The sequence below is a fragment of the Magnolia sinica genome, chromosome 6 (assembly GCF_029962835.1).
Source record: "Magnolia sinica isolate HGM2019 chromosome 6, MsV1, whole genome shotgun sequence".
Taxonomy (NCBI): Eukaryota; Viridiplantae; Streptophyta; class Magnoliopsida; order Magnoliales; family Magnoliaceae; genus Magnolia; species Magnolia sinica.
In genome coordinates, this window is record NC_080578.1 from 93,438,424 (window position 1) to 93,462,230 (window position 23,807).

At 41.1% G+C, this 23,807-nt stretch overlaps 1 protein-coding gene across 1 annotated transcript; it reads left to right on the forward strand.

The window, feature by feature from the left end:
- Positions 1-14,386: 14,386 nt before the first annotated feature.
- LOC131249103 (probable polygalacturonase) lies at positions 14,387-22,071 on the forward strand. Its single transcript, XM_058249669.1, has 6 exons — positions 14,387-14,524; positions 16,075-16,395; positions 18,315-18,435; positions 19,419-19,593; positions 19,876-19,946; positions 21,103-22,071. Exons 1-6 carry the CDS (start codon positions 14,486-14,488, stop codon positions 21,807-21,809), a joined length of 1,434 nt encoding a protein of 477 aa, XP_058105652.1. The 5' UTR covers positions 14,387-14,485; the 3' UTR covers positions 21,810-22,071.
- Positions 22,072-23,807: the final 1,736 nt, after the last annotated feature.

Below are 23,807 nucleotides of genomic sequence, written 5' to 3' on the forward strand. Positions count from 1 at the left end.
CTCAATGTTAGTGTATATAAGGGTGTTACCAGTAAAGAACCACACCAGTCCAATTAATCAGCCGTAGGAAGCCAAGGAATCCGTCCGATCACTTGAACATCAGGTGTAGTGTAACGTCCCGCTCAACCAGAACAGTGTCCTGGGGCGTCCACGTAGGATTTCCCATAAGACCATTCGTTTAAGCTACTCGTAGCGAGGTATCACAAATAAATTAGACCAAGATTTGCCCAATTGATTAGGTCAGACAGGTCCTGATAGAACCTGGTACGGGCCTCCAAGCCAGATGGTCGTTTACACCTAGCGACAGCCCGTGCGGGCTGTACCGCGACGCGGGAAGGTCAGAAAAATCTAAAAATTTAGGGAACCATAAAGCTCACTGGGCTTGTAGAACATCGCGGACCACGGACCCAGTGGACACCCAGAAGTGGGATCTGGCACTGACTAAATGCACCCCACTTATGCCAGGACCGGAATCTGGCGCTCACAAATGAAGCTGAGATACAAGGCTATCCAGCCGTCGGATCTCTTCTACATTTTTAAGGGAGGTCTAATGAATTTTTCTACACCCGTTCACAAACTCTGGGACCCGATCGAGGAACGGTGACCGTTGATCGTAAATCGGACCCGTGCGACCAAACTCCATATCCGATCGACCCCAAATTTTGTATGGCCCTTCAACGGGCCATGGAGCACCTATCCTATAAGTTTCATGGCCAGAGGGCCACCAGAAATGCTCCAATTTTCTAAACAAAATCTAGACCGCTCGTTGGTGGGCCACTAGTTTCAAAACTATAGAATAATGTCCGTCTCATTGGGCTTGACGTCCATCGCGGGAATCAAACCTGGGTACTATCCAGAACCGCTCAACTTGAGCCGAAGGACTAGTGCATGAGAAGCGCAAATACCTTAAAGAAGGGAATTGGAACTTAAGTGAATTAAGTCATCCACTCTTATGCAAAGTTGAGGATTTCGGACCGTCGGTTTGTGACCAAAATTCACACGTGGAGTAAGAATATTTTCCTGCTTATATCTATACAGTCTTGGCCCCGATCGACCATCGGTGACCGTTGAATAAACTTCTAATCATATCTGTTGATCGCCGCATCCAAATGGCGGGCCGATCATGTCCATACGTAGATCATCATTAGGGCTAACTATTCTACGGTGTAAATCAATGTGTACACCTCATAGTGGGCCCTAGATCTTGAAAGGACCCTCCCATAGGTCTAGTATAGTAAAAACCCAACACTTGGGGCCATTTCCACCAAACCTGGCATTATAAAAGGGCCTCATTTGGGCTCTCTCTCTCCCCATACGATTTTGCCCTAGAGAAGGAAAGAGAGAAGAGAGGAAAAAGAGAAGAGAAAGAGGAGAAAGGAGGAGAAAGAGAGAGGAAGAAGAGAGTGAAGGAAGGTGGTGTTCATGGTGGGGCCCAAGGGAGCTCAACCTTGCAACTCTCCACCACTTCTCCATGGAAAAGCTCTCCACCACAGCCACACCATTCATTCCATGATCATCTAGGTAAGATCATTCAACTTTTTTTCTTGAAACCCTCGAGTGGAGAAGAGATTTACATGGGGTTTTAACATACAAACGTATGTTTTAGGGATTCCGGCCGTTCAACCCCAAAAATCCCCGCTCATAGGTCGTTCCCAAGCCTCCAACGAATTCGAAGGTGCAGACTATTGTTCTTAGGTGACCTAGCACCAATTTTAATACGAGATTAATGATTTTGATTGCTTGGATGTTATATTTGAAAGCATAGGAAAATCCTAGGAATTGTATGTTAGTTGGAATTGCATGGATTTGTATGTTTGGTGCTCTTTAATGATTCACATAATTTGATGTATGGATGATCATATGCTCATGCCGTGTTGATTCTTTATACGTTGTTTGCTTCATATTACATATGATTTCATTACTCTTGTGTACATGATTTCTCAACATGGAGGAAGTGTTAACTTCCTCACCAACCCACACCACACACATACACTTTATTCACAATGTTAATAGTTTGCTTGTTAGATAAATTTGAATTGTATGTTGAGCAACATGAAAATATGGTGTTGAATATGCTTGATGTTACTTTGGTAGTTGGCATGCTATGAGTCCCTATTCCTATTCTTGGGTTGGTCAGGAATTTGAGAAGTGACGGTAGTCCTATCGGTTGGACTATGCTATGGCTAGACCCATGCGTTTGGGCGGGTGTGTTCGGGAGGCTGTAGTTCGACTACATGGGTCCTTTGTGCCCGATGTCACTCGCTTCATGCTCGCCCGACTCGGGTGGTCTATCCTACTATCTGACCAACCTTGTTTGTTAACCCTATTTGCTCACACATGTATGGAACCTGGACCACCCTACAACCGTTGTCGCTCATCAATAACCCACTTGAAATTTGGTCCACAGCTTCGTGAGCCGGGCATGGTGGAATGAGACACTATGTCCGAGCTGTCGGCCTATGCTGGGGTACCGCGCCTCCCCGTAGTGACCGCGAGCGATCCCTTTCTCATGGCACTCCTCATGTGCTTGAAGTCGGGGATGAGGAACCCGACGGGATCACGGACTGCGGGGTCTCGGCCTCACGCATTGGGGGGTCTTGGCCTCGCAACCCGTTTAGGGCATTAATACGTGAGGTGTACCAGATTCTCAAATCTGCTGGATGAATGGACCTAATTAATCACACGGTTAACACGATCACATGCATCGCATTAGTTAGGGTGGCGACTCGGCAGTCGAGGTCGCACTGAGAGAGTGTTGGCATTGGCGATCGTTAGATGTTGTCGCACGAGGGAGCGTTGTGGTGAGGGCATGCATCATGTCATGTTGCATACATGCGCATTAATAAGATTACTTAGACGTGTGTGATTGTTTGCTTTTCATTAAGATCATATCAAAATTGATGCCTGTGATAACTTGAGATTAATAGCACCCACTGAGTTGATCACTCACTCCCACTCTGGGACGGTGTTTTAAAACACCAACCAGACCCATTTATAGATGCAGGTGACTCGGGACTAGAGGAGCCAGGTGAGGCGAGCTTCGAGGAGGATGACGAGCTGTCCTGCTTCCAGTTGATGGACGGTTCTCCGCCAGCTTGAGAGGCGGGATTGGATCGCTGAGCAGGGGCTCAGTTTTATTCCTTTTTGGACTTACTATTCTTTTGCGATCTTGTTGGGTAGCATCTTATGCGACCCATGTATTCTTTTGGACATGTATATGTATATTTATATTTGTATTCAGTCTCTTTTATTTCAATGGACTTGTGTAGATGTACTTCATGTTCCAGGAGATTCCAGGCTGCGCATTTAGACTGGATCGCATATTAATGAAAATTAGCTATAAGTGACCCCCGAGAACTCGGGAGTCGAGTATATGCACGACCCCCGATTTTCAGGGCATTACATAAGATCTCAAAGAATGAAAATTTCCTCTTAAGGTACGGACTATTATCCTTAGGTGGCCTAGCACCACTTATACTATGAGTTTAATGATTTTGATTGCTTAGATGATGTATTTGGAGGATCTAGAGAAAACCTGGGATTTAGATATTGTTTGGGGATTGTATGGAATTTTATGTTTTGTTGATTCTCACATGATGTTGTTGTTGTATACTACATGATTTGGTACAAATGGATGATTGCATGTTCATGTCTTGTTTGGATTCTTATATGATGTTAACTTATAGCTTATATGATTCATTGACTATCGTGCATTGATTCTATGAGATATATGAGATGTTTAGCATCCTCACTAACCCACACACCACACATGCACCTTATTCACAATGATTGTTAGGTTACTTGTAGAAAAATCTAAATTGTATGTGAGAAATATGGATGCACGATATCGCCTATGTTAGTTGATAACCCTGATTTTTAGCATGTTATGGATGATTATCAACCCTTGGGTTGGTCAGGAGAATGAGGAAAGTGAGAGTGGTCCCGTTGGTAGGACTACCCTGGGGCTAAACTCATGGGTTTGGGCGAGTGCGGGTGGACGACAGTAGTTAGACTATATGGGTCGCTTATACCCGATGCCATCTGTTACGTGTTTGCCTGGACTTGCGCGGTATAGCCTGTTACTGACCGATCTTGCTTGTTAACCTTGATTGCTCATATATGTATAGAACCTGGAACACCCTACAACCGCTGTAGCCCATCATAACCAATTGAAGCTGGTCCACCATCTCGTGAGCCGAGTATGGTGGAATGGGACACTGTGTCCGAACTATCGGCCTATGCCGGGGCGACGAGCCTCTCCGTAGTGACCGCGAGCGATCCCATTTCTCAGCACTCCCCATGTGCTTGAAGTCGGGGATGAGGAACCCGACGGGATCAAGGATCGCGGTGCCCTGGCCTTACACGTTGAGGGGCCTCGGCATCGCAACTAGTTGAGTGCATTGATACATGGGGTGTATCAGATTCCCCAACTTGCTAGATAAATGAACATAACTAAGAACTCGGCTAACACGATCACATTGCATTGCACTAGTTAGGGTGACGACTGGCAGTCGAGGTCACTCTAAGGGAGTGTTGGTCATACGCGATCGTTAGATGAAGTCGCTCGAGGGAGTATTCTGGCGAGGGCATGCATCATATCATTTATCATGCACCTGCATTAAAAAGATTGGTTAGGTGCTTATGTATGTTTGCTTTTCATTAAGTTCATGATATAATTGATGCTTGTTATAACTTAAGACTAATAGCACCCACTGAGTTGATCACTCACTCCCACTCTGGGATGGTATTTTAAAACACCAATCGGACTCTTCAGTAGGTGCAGGTGACGCAGAGTATGAGGAGCATGGTGGCATAAGCCTTGAGGAGGAGAACGAGTTGTCCTTTTTCCAGTTGATGGGCAGCTCGCCCTGGTTTTGCGAGCAGATTTGGATCGCTAAGTAGGGGACTTGGTGAATCATTCTTTTGGACATACCTTTTTTGTTGTACTTTTGTTGGGCAACGCCTTGTGCGACTCATAGTTATATTTTTGGACTGTAAACATCGAGCCTTTTCCATTACAATATACTAGTTGTGAATTGTGATTCATGTTTCAAGTAATTCCAAGCTGCACATTTAAACCTGATTAATCATAAAACTATAAAATTAATTATAAGTGATACCTGAGAACTTTGGAGTCGAGTCTATGTGCGACCCCCAATTTCCAGGGCGTTACAAGTTGGTATTAGAGCAATGGTTTGGAATTAATTGGGCCATGGGTTATGAACTCACTAACGCGTCCGCTGACTCGAGAGGAAACGCAACAGAGACTTAGAATGGTAGGGACCATCCTAGAACTGGAACCGGCAATCTTAGATGGATGGTAAGACTTCCTAGGAATTAGGATTGGGTAGCGAGAGGGAGTAGTGACGGTAGAGAATGAGTCCGGGAGTCTTACATGACCTCAGCCCATAAATAGAAACGAGCTGGAGACTAAACAACTTGACGGATGAAACCATCGTCCTAGACTAAACGAGCGAATATCGAGCCAAATTTGATAGTTTCGACCCATTTGGGGATAAAGAGTTAGGGGTGAATGAAAATTTACCGAAAATAGTGAAACTGGAGAAAAAATGGGTTTTAGCTACTAACCGAGAAGAATTTCATGAAATGGATAGGCCCATTGCGTAGACCAGCTTCTCCTACCCAAAAATATATATATGGCACGTCCCGGGGGGCCTTACCGACACCTGGGAAACATCAAATAAAGTGGGGCCTCACCTGCAGTGCAGAGGCCCGGCGGGACCTCGCCCGCACAACCCGCCTACCCGACCACATCACCCCGCCCAGACCCCAGCCACGCGCGGGACCCCGCCCAGATGTCCACGGCCTCCGCGGGATCCCGCCCAGCCGGCGTGGTCCCCGCTCGGGATAAAAAATGGGTGGCCACCTCTCTCTTCTCTATGTACACATGTGTGTGACCATTTTTCTTACTATTTGGGGATACTTAGAGTCATTCCCTCTACTCTCACTCCATCACTCTCACTCTCTCATCCTTAAACCGATCTTCTTCTTCTTCACAAGACCCATCCCCTCTCAACACCCATTCACAAAATCCATTCACAAAATCCAACACCATTTACCCACACTCTCTTTCACTCCCAAAACCCACAAAATACCCATCTTAAAACCCACTCACTAAAAATCCCACTCCATTCATTCATTTACTCTTAAACCCATTCAAAACCCATTCACTCAATCACTCCAAACTCCATTCTCAAATTCCCTTTCTTCAAACCTACTCTTAAATCTCTTTCCTCCAACAAACACCCATCTCTTCTTTCTCACATCCAACCCAAATTCATCTTACTCAACATTACCTTCAACCCATTTCCGAATTTCATTTTTCAAAACCCATCTCCAACCATTACACCTCTATTTAATATGATCTTCAATGAGTCTTGTCATACAATTTTAACTGAAGATGTGTATTGTACTTGATACTATTTGTGTACCAACTATTTTGTCAATATTCTTTTACTAGATGAGAATCTTAATGCCATGTTTGCTTATGTGTCGAAGTGTTTGTTTATTAATATCATTATATATATATATATATATATATATTGGGAAGAAATGTATTATGGATTCAATTTTCTTTTCAACCATGTTTAGAGAATAGCTTACTGTAAATCACGCAACCTCCAAAGAGCTCCGGTAAAATAGGTAGGATTCAAACTGTCAAAAATTTTAAGGCAATGGTGCCACTACCTCACTTCACCTGATCGGCCAATCATGCCTTGTATGTTATACCTATAGTCTATTTGGATTCATTTGGTTTTTTGAGAATCTTCAGAAAAATCATCAATCAGTTTATAACATCTTTTCAGAATAGATATTTCACAATAACCCCATTACGAGTAAACCACTTGGCGACACTCTTTGTGAACTGGACTAGCCTTCTAGCATAAATTGGTTTTAGATCAGCACCGACAACAGAAGGTGTATACATGTCAGAGAACCTTGGCAGCTTAGAAGAGACTACCAGCCCAGTGCTGTTGAAGGATCCTGGGAGAGGGTAAGTAAAAAATGAGGCATTAGTCTTTTCCTTTGTATAAATTCTGGAAATACATATGACAACAGTGAGCTCACGTAAATTAATCATTGGAGAAACGTGAGCACGACCAAAACTGCCTATGAAATGAGAAATAATTATTTCTAAAACACTAAAGGGGCTGTTTGGATTGGTGGAAAGGTGTTGCAAGTGACTACATATATCTCTTAAATAGAGAATGTGATTGTGATTACATACCAAAAGCACACGGTCTAAGGAGTAAAGCCAAGTGAGTATAAGAGTATGTCGATGCTTAGAGATTTATCCACCTAAAGATTACAAACAAAATAAGTGCACCAGGGTGTCATATACTTCTTCCATATATATATTGAAGAAGATTTAATAAATGTAATTGCAAAAAAGTAATACCTACTAATGTCTAGTGGATCTGGTTCTGGGTATTGGTTTACTCAAGTGAATGGAGTGAGTGCAACCTCAACAACTCATGTTTAACATATTTCATCGGTAGCAACATGAGTCACCAATTCGTCTTCATCCCGATATAAATCAATATGGATCAACAATTTATAAATTTGATCTTATATACTTGGGCCCAGATTAATCATTAGATTGTTGCAATTGAAAGTTTTATATGAGGTTTGATAATAATCAAGAGACAATATTTTACTGTCCATTTTCAACTTTATTTTAGCCCAAATATTAATCTTTTCTATTCCCTTCCTTTCATAGGTCAATTGGTGTTGTTGCCACCAAACGACCATACCTTTTGAGTTTTGTGGCCACATACCTTAATTTCTTTCCATTCTCCAAAGCTTTCCAGATAAAGAAAGCTGCTAAGGATGCTATGTAGTCCACATAACCAATGAGGATCTAAAACATCGACTTGGATGGTGCGATTTGACCCTTCAATGGCTTGCGATAGGTATTTCAACCGATTAGTTGCCTTTGTTATCCTGTTGGAGCTGTAGTAGAAGTTGAGTCTTGATTGACTACATTAGCTCTCTCTCCAAATCACCCTCATCACTTCCTGAGCGTTGATTTGCCGCAACATAGGGGATGAGGCACCCCCGTCCTCGTCCGACCCAAAAGAATAGTAGCGTAACTTTACGAAAATTTAGTAGTTGTTTTGAGTCAGTTAGGACTACTTCCATGTATTGAAGATAGTTAGAACATCTGCTCGATTAGTCTGTTTTTTTTTTCCTTTATGTTTAGAATATTTAGAAATACATGTAAATCCATACTGTAGGATGTAACTGGCTATAATGATGGCACTTTGAATCCAATATGAATGTATGGATTGCCTTGAAATTTTCTTGTCGCCTGATGAATGCTTGTATGTATGATTGTCTTACTGCATCCTTATTAGCATTATTAACACTTTAAACCACCAGAATACCTTAAAACTTTCGACTATTCCTTCATTCTTGAAATTTATGAAACCGAAGTATAGTCTGCTCATAACCCATTAGACATAAGATCGAAGTGGTGATATACATATAAAATTTTATACTATTAGAAACCTTTTTAGGATAATTATTTGACCATAGGCACCGCGGGAGATTTAAATCACTAAGTTAGAAAAGAATTAAAATGAGAACTCTCATAAACCAAGACTCAAAGGACAACCTTATAAATAGGAGATTTAAACTTTCCAATGATGGTCTTTCCCTAAATATTTAGATTAATCGAACTACGGTATTTTGGAACCATACATTTGCGAAGTATTCGCGGCTTAACCTAATTCTCAATCCTGGGCGACTACCAATAGACTCACTGCTTTAAACGAGCAGAAGACGAGGATCCACCAGGACGAAAAAGGGATACGATGAGCCTTCTACCCTGGTCAGGTAGATGATCGACGTATCGGGTTCAAGTCCACTACTACTGTTTTACCGTATTTGTCTAACATTGAAAACAAATATTTTTACTCTAGAGAGAGCGAAACCGTCTCCATAAATCTAAATCTTTAAAAATAAATAGATAAATAAATAAATTGTAGTAAACTATTAGGGTGAAAAAGTTTTAAAGGAGGTAGACCAAAATGAGCCAGCCTAGTATAGATAGTATACACCCTACTACACATATAAACTTAAAGCCAATAAAACTTAGGCAAACGAAATAATAAAATCTTTATTTACTACCCTTAGCAATTTCGGGGATGAAATTATTTTAAAGGGGGTAGATTGTAACGTTCTGGATTTTCACTGTTTTGAAATTTTCAAAAATTCTTAAAATAATTTTTATATTAATTAACTTATAATATCGCTTAATGACCATTAGCACTCAATATTAGTTTATGCAGGGGTGGTATTAGTAAAGAACCGCACAAGTTCAATTAATCAACCGTGAGAAGCCAACGGATCCGCCTGATCACTTGAACATCAGGTGTAACCTCATGATTTACTCACACAGGACCCAAATCTAACCGACCCATCGCAAACTAATTAAGACAATCATGAGTAATTTAAAGATCTAACCGGTGCTGAGTCAGATAAGGCCCGGATCTTGAATGATAGACTAAATCAACCCCGTTACTCTTTTAGCCTAAAACCGACGGTTTAGAGTAACCATGATCAAATATCCACTTTCACTAGTTATAAATAGACCACACTATGAACATAGTTAATCCAAACCATAATCATTGCCCACGAGAAATCTCAATACCTAATTCATTCCATAAATACCCCGATTTCCTAAAAAAGCTCTAAACCGCTTGTTGTTAGGCCACTAGTTTTAAAACCATAGAATAATATCCGTCTTATTGGGCTTGACGTCCATCGTGGGAGTCGGACCGGGGTGCTATCCAGAATCGATCAACTTAAGCTAAAGGACGAGTGCATGAGAAGTATAAATATCCCAAAAGAATGAACTGAAACTTAAGTGAATTGGGTCGTCCACTCTTACGCAAAGTTGAGAATTTCGGACCGTCGGTTTACGACCAAACTTCACAAATGGAGTAAAGATATTTCTCTACTCATATCCGTATAGCCGCAGCGGCGATCGACTATTGGTGACCGTTGAATAGAGTTCTAATCATATCTGTTGATAGGTGCATCCAAATGGCGGGCCGATCGTATCCATACGTAGATCATCATTAGGGATAACTATCCTACGGTGTATATCAATATATACACCCTATAGTGGGCCCTAGAGCTTAGAAATACCCTCCCATAGGTCTAGTATAGTAAAAACTTAGCCCTTGGGGCCATTTACACCAAGTCTGGCATTATAAAAGGGCCTCATTTGGGCACCCCCCTCTCCCCATACGATTTTGCCCTAGATAGAAGAAAGAGAGAAAGAGAGAAGAGAGAAAAGGGAGAAAGAAGAAATGAAGAAGAGAGGAAGGGAGGGTGAAGAAGGGAGAGAGTGTTTGTATGGGTGAGGAAAATCTTAATGCTTGTAGGGTTGATATTTCCTCAACTAAACCGGTGGTTACTACAAAACCTCCACCAAACCCACCCATGTCAAGAAGCGGAGGTAAGAATGGTATATTTTTCCTTCAATAAAGCAACCTAGTATAGATTTCTAGGCATTAATGTTGTCTTTTTTGATTTGATTTAGGAATTGGCAGTTTTACCCAAATTCTCAAACCTTAAGATCTCAAAGAATGGAAATCTCCTCTTAAGATTCAGACTATTATTCTTAGGTGGCCTAACACCAATTATACTATAAGTCTAATGATTTTGATTGCTTGGATGATGTATTTGGAGGATTTAGAGAAAACCTAGGATTTGGATGTTGTTCGGGGATTGTATGTAATTGTTTGTTTTGTTGATTCTCACATGATGTTGTTGTTGTCTACTACATGATTTGGTACAAATGGATGATTGCATGTTCATGTCTTATTTGGATTCTTATATGATGTTGACTTATAGCTTGTATGATCCATTGACTATCGTGCATTGATTCTATGAGATATATGAGATGTTTAGCATCCTCACTAACCCACACACTACACATGCACCTTGTTCATAATGATTGTTAGGTTGCTTGTAGAAAAATTTAAATTGTATGTGAGAAATATAGATGCACGATATCGCCCATGTTAGTTGATAACCCTGATTTTTAGCATGTTATGGATGATTATCAACCCTTGGGTTGGTCAGGAAAATAAGGAGAGTGAGGGTGGTCCCATTAGTAGGACTACCCTGGGGCTAAACCCATTGGTTTGAGCGAGTGCGGGTGGACGACAGTAGTTAGACTACATGGGTCGCTTGTACCTGATGTCGTCTGTCATGTGCTTGTCTGGACTTGTGCGGTATAGCCTGTTACTGGACGATCTTGCTTGTTAACCTTGATTGCTCATATATGTATGGAACCTGGAACACCCTGCAACCGTTATAGCCCATCGATAACTAATTGAAGCTGGTTCACCATCTCGTGAGCCGAGTATGGTGAAATGAGACACTGTATCCGAGCTATCAGCCTATGCTGGGGTGACGAGGCTCCTCGTAGTGACCGCGAGCGATCTCATTTCTCAACACTCCCCATGTGCTTGAAGTCGGGGATGAGGAACCCGACGGGATCAAGGATTGTGGTGCCCTTACCTCGCACGTTGAGGGGCCTCGGCATCACAACTAGTTGAGTGCATTGATACGTGCGGTGTATCAGATTCTCCAACCTGCTGAATGAATTGGTATAATTAAGAACTCGGCTAACAAGATCACATTTCATTGCACTAGTTAGGGTGGCGACTTGGCAGTCGAGGTCGCTCTAAGGGAGTGTTGGTCATACGCGATCGTTAGATGGAGTCACTCGAAAGAGTGTTATGGCAAGGGCATGCATCATATCATTTATCATGCACCTGCATTAAAAAGATTAGTTAGGTGTTTATATGTGTTTGTTTTTCATTAAGTTTATGATATAATTGATGGTTGTTACAACTTAAGACTAATAGCACCCACTGAGTTGATCACTCACCCCCACTCTGGGACGATGTTTTAAAACACTAACCAGACTCTTCAGTAGATGCAGGTGACGCAGAGTATGAGGAGCATGGCGGCACGAGCCTTAAGGAGGAGGATGAGTTGTCCTATTTCCAGTTAATGGGTGGCTCGCCCTAGTTTCGCGAGCAGATTTGGATCGCTAAGTAGGGGACTTAGTGAATCATTCTTTTGGACATACCTTTTTTTGTACTTTTGTTGGGCAATGCCTTGTGCGACCCATAGTTATATTTTTGAACTTGTAAACATTGAGCCTTTTCCATTATAATAGACTAGTTGTGAATTGTGATTCATGTTTCAAGTAATTCCAAGCTGCGCATTCAAACCTGATTAATCATAAAACTATAAAATTAATTATAAGTGATACTCAGAAACTTTGGAGTCGAGTCTATGTGCGACCCCCAATTTTCAGGGCGTTACAAGTTAGTATCAGAGCAATGGTTTGAAATTAATTGGGCCGTGGGTCATGAACTCACTAACGCATCAGCTGATTCGAGAGGAAACACAACAGAGACTTAGAATGGTAGGGACCATCCTAGAACTGGAATCGGCAATCTTAGATGGACGGTAAGACTTCTTAGGAATTAGGATTGGGTAGCGAGAGGGACTAGTGACAGTAGAGAATGAGTCCAGGAGTCTTACAAGACCTCAACCCATAGACAGAAACGAGTCGGAGACTGAACGATTTGACGGTCGAAACCATCGTCCTAGACTAAACGAGCGAATATCGGGCTAAATTTGATAGTTTCGACCCATTTGGGGATAAAGAGTTAGGGGTGAATGAAAATTTACCAAAAATAGTGAAACTGGAGAAAAAATGGGTTTTGGCCACTAACCGGGAGAAAATTTATGAAATAGATAGGCCCATTGCGTAGACCAGCTTCTCCTACCCCAAAAGCATATATGGCACATCCTGGGAGGCCTTACCGGCGCCCGTGAAACATCAAATAAAGTGGGCCCCGCCTGCTGTGCAGAGGCCCGGCGGGACCCCGCCCGCCCGACCACATCATCCCTCCCAGACCCCAGCCACGTGCGGGACCCCGCCCGGATGTCCAGGGCCTTCGCGGGACCCTGCCTAGCCGGCGTGGCCCCCGCCCGGGATAAAAAATGGGTGGCCACCTCTCTCTTCTCTGTGTACACACGTGTTGGACCCATTTTTCTTGCTATTTGGGGATACTTAGAGTCAATCCCTCTATTCTCACTCCATCATTCTTACTCTCCCATCCTCAAACCCATCTTTTTCTTCTTCACAAGACCCATCCCCTCTCAACACTCATTCAAAAAATCCATTCATAAAATCCAACACCATTTACCCATACTCTCTTTCACTCCCAAAACTCACAAAATACCCATCTCCAAACCCACTCACTAAAAATCCCACTCCATTCGTTCATTTACTCTCAAACCCATTCACTCAATCACTCTAAACCACCGTGATGAAAACATCTTATCCACGTCGTCCATCACTATTTAAATATCATTATAATGAATGAAGCCAAAAATTAGGAAGAACCAAGGCTTAAGTGGGCCACAAAGTGGGTATTGAAGGCCCATCGTAAAAAACTTCTTGGGAGCCGCATAAGTTTTGGGTCAAGCTGAAATTTGTGTTTTCACTTCATCCCGTTATACATGACCTTATGAATGGGTTGGATGGTAAAAAAAACATCACAGTGGCCCTTAGAGAGGTTTCAATGGTGAGTGTCATTATCACCACTGCTTCCTTTGGTGTGGACCATTGGAAATCTAGACCTGCTTCCTTTTTTCAAACATGCCATGAAATGATCCGTTAATAGGTCTGGATGGCGTGGATAAGAAGTTTACATCAAGGTGGCCCCCACAGTGCTCTGCCCGGACGGATTACCGTGCTCTGCCCGGACGGATTACCGTCCAGGCAGGGGTAGGACGCAATCAGCTTCCCGGTTTTCCAGCTTATGTAGGTGGGTCCCACAAATTTCAGTCATCCAGACGATTGATCTGTCCTCCACACGTGGATGAATCATGCCCCAGAAATATCCTTCATTGGACATATCATAATCTTCCATTTCATGGCTTGAAAATAGACGGTCAAAATTTTAAAAAATGCAGCATCCATCCAAATTCCAACTGGAAAAAAAAAAAAAAATCCAACACTGGAGGCTAATTCATGGCCCATCAACGTACTTTCCAACAAAACCAACGGTCTAGATTACTGATTTATGTACCCCACTTGTACATAATGAAAACCCGAGGATACCGTCCATATTCTAATCCTGAGGCGAGGACAAACGATTTCTTCGTGCTCGGAACTTGGCATCAACGTCTTGTTTCGCCTTCCCCGTCCAGTAACTTCCATGTTAAAAAAACGGAAGGGTAAATCCGTCAAAAAAATTTACATGTATAAACCCGGAAGGGTAATTCCGTCAAAAAAATTACGTGGCGGAGTACCAAACTGAAAGAAACGTCCGTCTCTCTACTTTTCTTTATAAAAAGGTAGTCCCTCGGCTCTGTCGTAGCAACGCAGAAGCAGAGCAGCTGCTGTAGAAACCCGACAATGGAGTTGCAGAGATTTCTTAGAATAAGAACATCTCATGTAATGCAATCAAAGAAAAAAAAAACCATTTTCCTGTTTCTACTCTTCTTCTTGTTTTTCTATTTTAAATGATTTTTTTTTTTTCTGAAGATGGTTTTCTCTGTGAGAAGAAAGGTGGTGTTTTTTTTGGCGGTTTTGATTCCTAGGTTGTCTGGTTTTGTACGAGAAAAGCTGTTTTTTTGTACTTCTGTTTCTGGCTTTTCTCACTCAATGCATGTCTGATAAAAGCATCTCTCTCTCTCTCTCTCTCTCCCTCTCTCTCTCTCTCTCTTCTTCAGCTTCTTGTTTTTCAAATACAAAGATTGTCATTTTCCTTTAGTTATATATATATATTTTATCCATATTTTCATTGTTTTTTTTTAAACTTCTCATGTAATGCAATAAAAGAAAGAAAAAAAAAAAAAACCATTTTCTTCTTTCTACTCTTCTTCTTCTTCTATTTATTTATTTATTTATGATTATTATTATTATTATTTTTGGTTTTGAAGATGGTTTTCTCAGCGAGAAGAAAGGTAGTGTTTTTGGCGGTTTTGTTTCGTGGGTTGTCTGGTTTTGTACGAGAAAAGCTGAATTTTTGTACATCTGTTTTTGGGTTTTATCACTCAATGCATGTCAGATAAAAGCACCTCCCTCTCTCTCTCTCTCTCTTCTCTTCTTCGGCTTCTTCATTTTGAATTATAAAGATTTTCATTTTCCTTCTGTTTTATATATTGTCTGGCAAATATTTTTTTTTTTTTTGGTTTTTGTTGCTCTGCTTCTACAATGGCAAAAGGGTGTAAACTTGAATAAACTCAGTTTTTTAACTTGAAATTGTTTTTCTTTTCGCGCATGTTTTTGGGTTTCTTTGTAATCGAATCCTTTGAGTTTACCTTCATTAAAAATCTTCTTTTATATTCAAAAAATGCTCGTTTCTTATGCTCTGTTTCTTAGTTTTCTCTGAAAAACAAAACCTCTGTTTTTGCCCCCTTTTTTATTTCTTTCATCAATATCTTGTTTTGTACGGAAAAGCTGATTTTTTGGTGCTTGTCTTTCTGGGTTTTATCACGTCTAATAAAAGCACCTCTCTCTCTCTCTCTCTCTCTCTCTCTCTCTCTCTCCAGCTTCTTCTTTTTCAATCACAAATATTTTCATTTTCCTTTTGTTTTATTTATTTTCTCCATATTTTTTTTTTCGGTTTTTGTTGCTATACTCCTACAGTGGCAAACGGGTGTAAAAATAAATAGATTCAGTTTTTTTTTCTTTTTTTGAAATTGTATTTATTTATTTATTTATTTTTTCATGCATGTTTTTGGGTTTCTCTGAAAACGAATCCTTTGAGTTTATCGTCATTAAAAATCATTTTTAAATCTTAAAAATCTGTTTTCTTATGCTCTGTTTCTGATTTTTCTCTGAAAACAAATCTTCTGTTTTCCCTCCCACTTTATCGATTTCTTTCATCAATATCTAGTTGGAAAAAAAAAATAAAAAATCCTTTTTTCACTCAAAAATTGTTTTTTTTTCATGCTCTGTTTTGAATTTTCTCTAAAACCCAAACCTGTCTTTCTTTTCAGATACTTCTACTGCTTGTATTTGGATTCTTGAGCTTAAAAGCCGCAGAATGCCGCAGACACAGGATTCTGGAAGCATTCGACTACCCAGCTACGAGCTGCCGAGCTCACACCGTCTCGTTGACGGATTTCGGTGGAGTCGGCGACGGATCGACGTCGAACACCAAGGCATTCCAAGAAGCGATCACCCATCTCAGCCAGTTCTCATCCAACGGTGGAGGACAGCTCTTCATCCCAGCAGGGAAATGGGTGACTGGAAGCTTCAATCTCACTAGCGCTTTCACTCTATATCTCCACAAGGATGCTGTAATTCTCGGCTCTCAGGTCTGATTTCTCTCTCTCCTGATATGGCGATGTCGTCTAACAATTGCAGAAATCTGGCCTACCTTCATCTGGTGGGCCAGTCATTGACTCGGGTCTGTATCTCCCGCATTGCATGATCTTAACTAATGGTTGCTGATGGATAATTACACCCAATGGTCTACATTTAGCCAATCCCAATCAGATAGTTATTATAATGCAACGGCCATCAGTGTAAGAATTCTATACGTGTAGATTGTCCTAAAGGTTGAATACTATGATTGGGTGTACCAGTGGACCCGATCCAGAAAATTGGAGATATGGATATGTAATACACAAATAGTATCTTAATCGGATTAGGATTACTAAATTCAAGTTGGGGTAGGATGATAGAACTATAATACACAAGCAATGTCTAAATGGGATTGAGGGATTAGGTGGGATTACCAAATTCAAGTTGGGGTGGAGTTGGGGTGAGATGTTAGAACTGTAATATACAAGCAATGTCCAAATGGGTGGGATTATCAAATTCAAGTTGGGGTGGGATGCTAGAACTATAATATTGTCCAAATGGGATTGGGATTACCAAATTCAAGTTAGAGTGGGATGCTAGAACCATAATACACCAGCAGTGTCAAAATAGAATTGGGATTACCAACTCATTTTAAATATAAAAACAGAGTAGGTCTATGTAAGGGGGTTTTTAGCTTATACAGCTTATACAAGTGGGGCCACTAATTTGACGATCCAGATTGTTGGTCTATTTGGCCTCAAATTGGATGGATCTTATACCTAAAATCTTCTCCATCGGGCTATCCTAACCTTTCAATTTGTGGCCTGAGAAAATAAACGGTTGAGAAGAGAAATACATCCACGTTCATATTCAACTTTAAAAAATAACCAAAACCGGTGGTCAGGATCTTCTAATGTAGGAGATTTTTAAGGCATGGTCTATCCAATCAGGGACCAGCTATATATTGATATGGGACACGTGGATTTGTGGACCTTCCAATGGTATGATAATCACCAAGTGTATGAGCTGTGAGTGGGGCCTGCCTAAGATGTGCATGTGGAATTCAAACCGTACATCAGGCCCATCTTATCATGTGAACTGTGCATTCCAAAAATCATTGCTATAAAAAATATAGGTGGGACACACCACAGGGAGAAATCTACAATCTCGGCTAAAACCTATATATCCAGTTGCTGTGGTACACCTAAATTTTGGAATTAATTGAGTTTTGGTCCGTTTGTTCATCCTGAATTGCGTGCATCAACGAAAGGGCTGGATGATTTCTATGGTGGAACCTACATTCCACGTGGAAGTTTCTACGGTGTGTGTCCCCCTCTCAATCTCTACCATTGTTCCCTTCTGAGTGCCTCTAATCGGTCTGGATTTTGGGATCTGGGCCTAACAGTGGGAGGTTCATCTCATGGACGGGTTGGATGGTACATACACATCATGGTGGGCCCCACAATCACTACTGTGTATATAACCTTGGGTTCATTAATATACAACCAGTAGCATTTTAGGAAAATAAATAGTTATGCATTTGAACATTGTCAGATTTGCTATTATTGTGGGTTAGCTTTTTAAGCATGGGATGACACAAACACTGGCTGGATTCAAAACTGTAGATGTAGCACACATGGATAAGATCAGGACCGTTCAATGATCTCATCTCATCCATGTGTGCCATTCGAACGGTTTGGATCAAAGAAAGTCTGGCTTTTCTTATGGCTATATGGTTGGAAAAAGGTTATCTAAGGTATGAAATTGGAATTTCAAGTGGGCCCAATTCCTGTAACCATCCAATCTTGATCATCAGATGGTGATAAGATCCAACTATAGGGAGATTTTGCTATAGGCGTCTCACAATAGATTGTGATGTATCCTGTTGTAGTTGTTTGTCTGATTCTATATTGCACAATAACCGTTGCAGGACATGAATGAATGGCCCCTAATCGATCCCTTGCCTTCATATGGGAGAGGAAGGGATGCTCCTGGTGGGAGGTATAGCAGCCTTATCACGGGATCAAACCTTACTGATGTTGTAATCACAGGTAATAAATCTCATTCACATATCCTCCTTGGTAATTATGTAAGTGGGGCCCATTGTTCAATGCTCTTGATCTGATGGGCTGACACAGGGAAGGACATTATGAGGTCGATCACCGTCTTTCTTAGGGATAACTACTCCGAATCCAATCTACGGAGTTCTTTGGATTCCTCACAGAGTTTCCTCAAATCCACGAGAGATAAAATAGAATTAATTTCTAATAAATTGGAAAATAAATTGATTGATGATAAAAACGAAATTACATTCTCTTAAATAATGAGTTCAAACCTAGGATGGAGTTTTAGACTCAAACTCCCTAAAAATGTAACTTACTAAACTTACTATTTATATATAGTCATGATTCCTAATAGACTTCATGGTTTTCAACCAAAAATAGTTTAGTGTCCAATTTGGCTCAACTACGTTATTCATGTTGAGCATGACTCTCACAACTCAAAGGATCAAGAATTATGGTCGAATTAAAACTTACTATTTATAGTAAAAAGGAAAATAAAATTGACTTTCGACCGCCGATTTGACGGAATCTCGCAAATCCGGTGTGGGCAACCCAACGTGGCACGGTTGGCTAAAGTAAATTGACTTTCGACTGTCGATCTATGGAATCTCACAAATCCGGTGTGGGCAACCCGACGTAGCAGGGTTGGTTGGCTAAAGTAGCTTCTCCTACCCCAAAATCATATATGATACGTCAAAAAACTCAATCTGGTTTGCGAGATACGACTGTTTTAAGGTTATGAGGGTCCGGATCATTTCCACCTCCGATCGGGCCTTCTCTAGTCCATCTTTGCCATGAAAGTGTCTGTGACCCGCTCTACATCAGAATACTACTCAGAATGATATGATTCTTCTTATCTCATTAGTAATAATCTCTTTTTTTTTGCTGTTACATATGTCTCTGTAATTCAAGGATTTGGGTCTGATAAAATTCTCGCGATAACACCTTGAGAGCTCCATTCAAAATTTCAGGAGACAACGGCACTATCGACGGCCAAGGCGCTCTCTGGTGGCAGAAATTCCACAGCAAAAAGCTAAAATACACACGCGGGTATCTCATCGAACTCATGTACTCCAATCAGATCCTAATCTCCAACCTTCAATTGATCAATTCTCCTTCATGGAACGTTCATCCTGTCTACAGCAGGTTTGCACACTTCTTTCAGTTTATCAGAATTCATATAGATGATCATGCTTATCAACCAACATCAATATCTAATTGTGACCCACCTAAGCCATACCAAACTTACATTCTCCATGGCCCACTCCACAGATCCTCAAATTCAAATGTAACCCAAGAAATATAATCTTTGATGTCTTACAGGACTGTTTTTAATTCAAATTCATACTCATATAGAACATGATTTACAGTCGCTCATTTTGTCTTCTCTCATAGTTATGTTTGTTAATTGGAATTCAATGTGTGCAGCAACATTATCGTGAAAGGCATTACGATTATTGCTCCAGTCAGGTCTCCAAATACTGATGGAATCAACCCAGGTTTGTTTTCTCATTCGACTTCTAACTTTGAATCTGTAGCTGTACTTAAAATGATTGTAATTCTCAAAACTCTTCTTGGGGCGGCTTGAAAATGGATATAATCACCATAGTTCATTAAGGAAACATTATCAAAATGGGGCTTTTGCATATGCATTGTAGATAAGTTTTCTACTATTGGACTCCGGTTGGATGCGCAAGTGGATTGGATTGAAGTAATTGATTCCATAGATAGGAAATTACTAAACTGTAATAACATTTCCTAGTATTCATAACGATGAAGTAATTCTCAGATCATAATTTCAATTTGAATTAATTGCAGATCCAAACACGGTGTTTGGTAATCCTTGGCTTCTTGTTCGTGAAGAAAATGCCCCTCAAATAAGCCTCTCCAAAATTTCTAATATGGACTACTGATCGTCATGAAAAGATCGGCTGCTACAATTAGCAGTTGTTAAAATGAAATCTTGATTTCCTAGCCACTACTAATTTGTGGGCATCGAAATCTACAGTCCTTTCTTGTGGGGCACTTTCATCACGAAAGATAAGGCTGTGGATGAACGTATAAATTCAAAACTTGGGCTTGTTTGGAACGTGGGATTAGGTAGTATTAGGTGGTATGGAATTGCATTTGATCCCATGTAAATTCCACCCCGTGTTTGGAAATTTGATAAGAAGGATTGGATTAATTCATGTATTTGACATTTCAATCCCAGCAAGAGGGCATATGGGCCCCACATTAATGAATGTGTTTTTATCCATGCCATCCATCTATATACGCCCTTTACACATGATATTCAAGTTGAATATGCATATAACGACCAGCATCTGTTGTGAAATCTAGTCTGTTGATTACAATTCTAATGTCTACCAAACATGAGTTTCATGTAAAACAGTGTTTTTCTCATAAAAAGAATTCAATCCGAAACATGGGATTGGATGGTCAAAATACCTTGGTATTTCCCGACATATATTCGTTGTATAATAATGGCATTAATTTCATCTAATGCAATTCAATACCACCTAATCCCGCATTCCAAACAACCCTTGATCATGTGGGTGGGCCATAAAGAGCAGTTGGGATGAATACATTTTGTTTGTGCAGAACCAAACTAGACCTATCATCTCATTTTCCTACTACAATTTCTTGTTTCTTCAGATTCTTGCACCAATGTTCGAATCGAGGACTGTTATATAGTCTCAGGTGATGACTGTGTGGCCATAAAGAGCGGTTGGGACGAATACGGTATATCCTTTGGAATGCCTACCAAACAGGTCATAATCAGAAGGCTCACATGCATTTCACCCACCAGCGCTGTCATTGCTTTAGGCAGTGAGATGTCGGGCGGTATACAAGACGTCAGGGCCGAAGACATCCACGCCATTGATTCCGAGTCCGGTGTCAGGATCAAGACCGCACCAGGGAGAGGCGGTTTCGTGAAAGACATATATGTGAGGGGTTTCACAATGCATACAATGAAGTGGGCCTTTTGGATGACAGGCTCATATGGTTCCCACGCCGATGGAAAATACGATCCGAATGCAATCCCAGTTATAGAGAGTATTAGTTACAGTAATGTTATTGCAGAGAATGTTACAATGGCTGGAAGATTGGAGGGGATACAGAACGCTCCGTTTACTGGCATCTGTATTTCTAATACCACCATTGGGATGGCTGTGAAAGCGAAGAAACTGCCATGGACTTGTACTGATATTCAAGGAGTATCAAGCTCTGTTAGTCCTCCTCCATGTCCTTTGCTGCGTGATCAGGGACCGCAAGCTGGGCCATGTCCATATCCGACTGAGAGATTGGCGATTGATGAAGTGGAAATGACAACGTGCACTTACAGTATCAGCCATCTATAAGTATCTGTGCACTTCAGATTCAATGGCCTCTGGTATTATAGATTGTAGCTGTTTAAGGTTCTTGGTATTTTTATGTGTGGATATAGGAAGAATGTTTATCACAGGAGGGCTTGTATTTTATTGGTTAGATTTCTAAATAGGTCAGCACCTAGATCGTGTGGGCGGGCCTTTTTTTATCTGGTTATTAGACACTTCGTGTGTATTAAGGAATTGTATTTTAGTTTGAATACTACCATAAGTTGGGGACTGTCTTTGAATGCTATATTCTGTTTTGTCAAATGAAAGTATTGGTTAGAACGGATAGATGCTGTGAGGAGAATTTGGACCGTTGATTGTGTTGGAAACTGCGGAGACACCCAAATACGAATCAAGCAAAGTACATGTAATCACACAACCAGGTCCAAACAAGAATAATTCTTATTTTACCTGAAAAGACAGGTATTGCACTATAAAAGTAGAAATTACGAGAAAAAGTCTTACTGATTTGAAGAAGCCTTGAATCTACTTCCCAAGCCCTAGTTATGCCGTTGAACCTTTAGGAACGATTTAGAAAGCCCCAGCATGCCTCTCTCTCTCTCCCAAATCTCAATTACACTTTATATACGTTGAACCTTTAGGAAGATTTAGAACCTTTAGGAACGATTTAGAAAGCTCCAGCATGCCTATCTCTCTCTCTCCCAAATCTCAATTACACTTTATATACAGTGTGACACTTGGAATAAGAAATAACTTGTGCACTTAACGCAATTTTGCGCACATGTTTGATGGAACCTTCGATGGCATTGACCACCCATTGACGATCTGTCAACGACATCGAACTCCTTTGATGCCATCAAGTAACAACACTAAAATGTTATAGCAAGCAATATGAAATTTTCCTAATTTTCGATGGAACCTTTGATGGCATTGACCACCCATTGACGATCTGTCAATGACATCGAACTCTTTCGATGCCATCAAGTAGCAACACTAAAATGTTCTAGCAAGCAACATGAAATTTTCCTGATTTTCTCATGGGATCGAGCAATTGTCAATGGCATCGACATTGCTTGATGGCATTGAGTAGTCCGTCGATAGCATCGGCAGACTCTGTTATAGACAGATTTAAGATATCAACAACCGATTGTTGATCGAATACATACTCATGTGGAGTGTGGCCTATGTTTCAATGGCAAAGATGGGACCTAATCTTTGGATGGGTACAAGGATAGGTGGTAACCTCACATGAACTGTAGCCTATGTTTCAAGAGTCACTTTCCTCTACCAAGTTCGTAGAATAAGCTTAATCTACAACGTCGTGCGTGGGGCCCACTGTGATGTGGTTCATTTCATCCAATCCATCCATCATGTGTCCCCTTATATTATCATTGAATCCCAAAAATCAGGTCAATTTGAAAACACATTGGGCCACACCATGTAAAATCAGGCCAATTTGAAACTCACGTGGTGTGGCGAGTGCTCGCAATATCGATACTATCGGCCGATATATCAGCCAATATTATCGTTATCACACCCCAGCGAGACGAAACCCGCACGATAACCCCCCGGAAGATACCAAAACCCCCAAAATCCAAATATCGCACGATATATCGTCGATATCGCACGATGTATCATCGATATCGCACGATTTCTTTCATTATTTTTGGATTTCGACAGACGCACTTGAGAAAAAAAAGAGAGAGAAATCGAAGAGTACCTGTAGGCTATAGCGGAGATTGGTGATCGAGGTGGGCCACTGTGCGGATTTCTCGGAGATTTCGGCGAGAAATCAAGCTAGATTGAGGAACGGAATGAGAAATCATCGCCATCTCTTGCTCCGGAACCCTCACGTGCGTGAAGGAGAGGGAAAGTGAAGGACAGGGGCGCGGGAGGGGTAAAAAGGGGTCGGATTGCGTGGTGGGTTACTGAGCACGCTCTTATCGTACTCAGTAAACTCAGTTGGGCCCACCTTTAATGTTGTGGTCTATCCATGCCATCCATCTGTTTTCCCATCTAAAA

Bases quoted from the DNA above. Each gene is read 5' to 3' on its own strand.
- LOC131249103 (XM_058249669.1), top strand. From the start codon at position 14,486: ATGGAGTTGCAGAGATTTCTTAGAATAAGAACATCTCAT. The intron at 16,396-18,314 runs GTCTGATTTCTC...TAACCGTTGCAG, and splicing joins CTGTAATTCTCGGCTCTCAG to GACATGAATGAATGGCCCCT. The intron at 18,436-19,418 runs GTAATAAATCTC...TCAAAATTTCAG, and splicing joins TACTGATGTTGTAATCACAG to GAGACAACGGCACTATCGAC.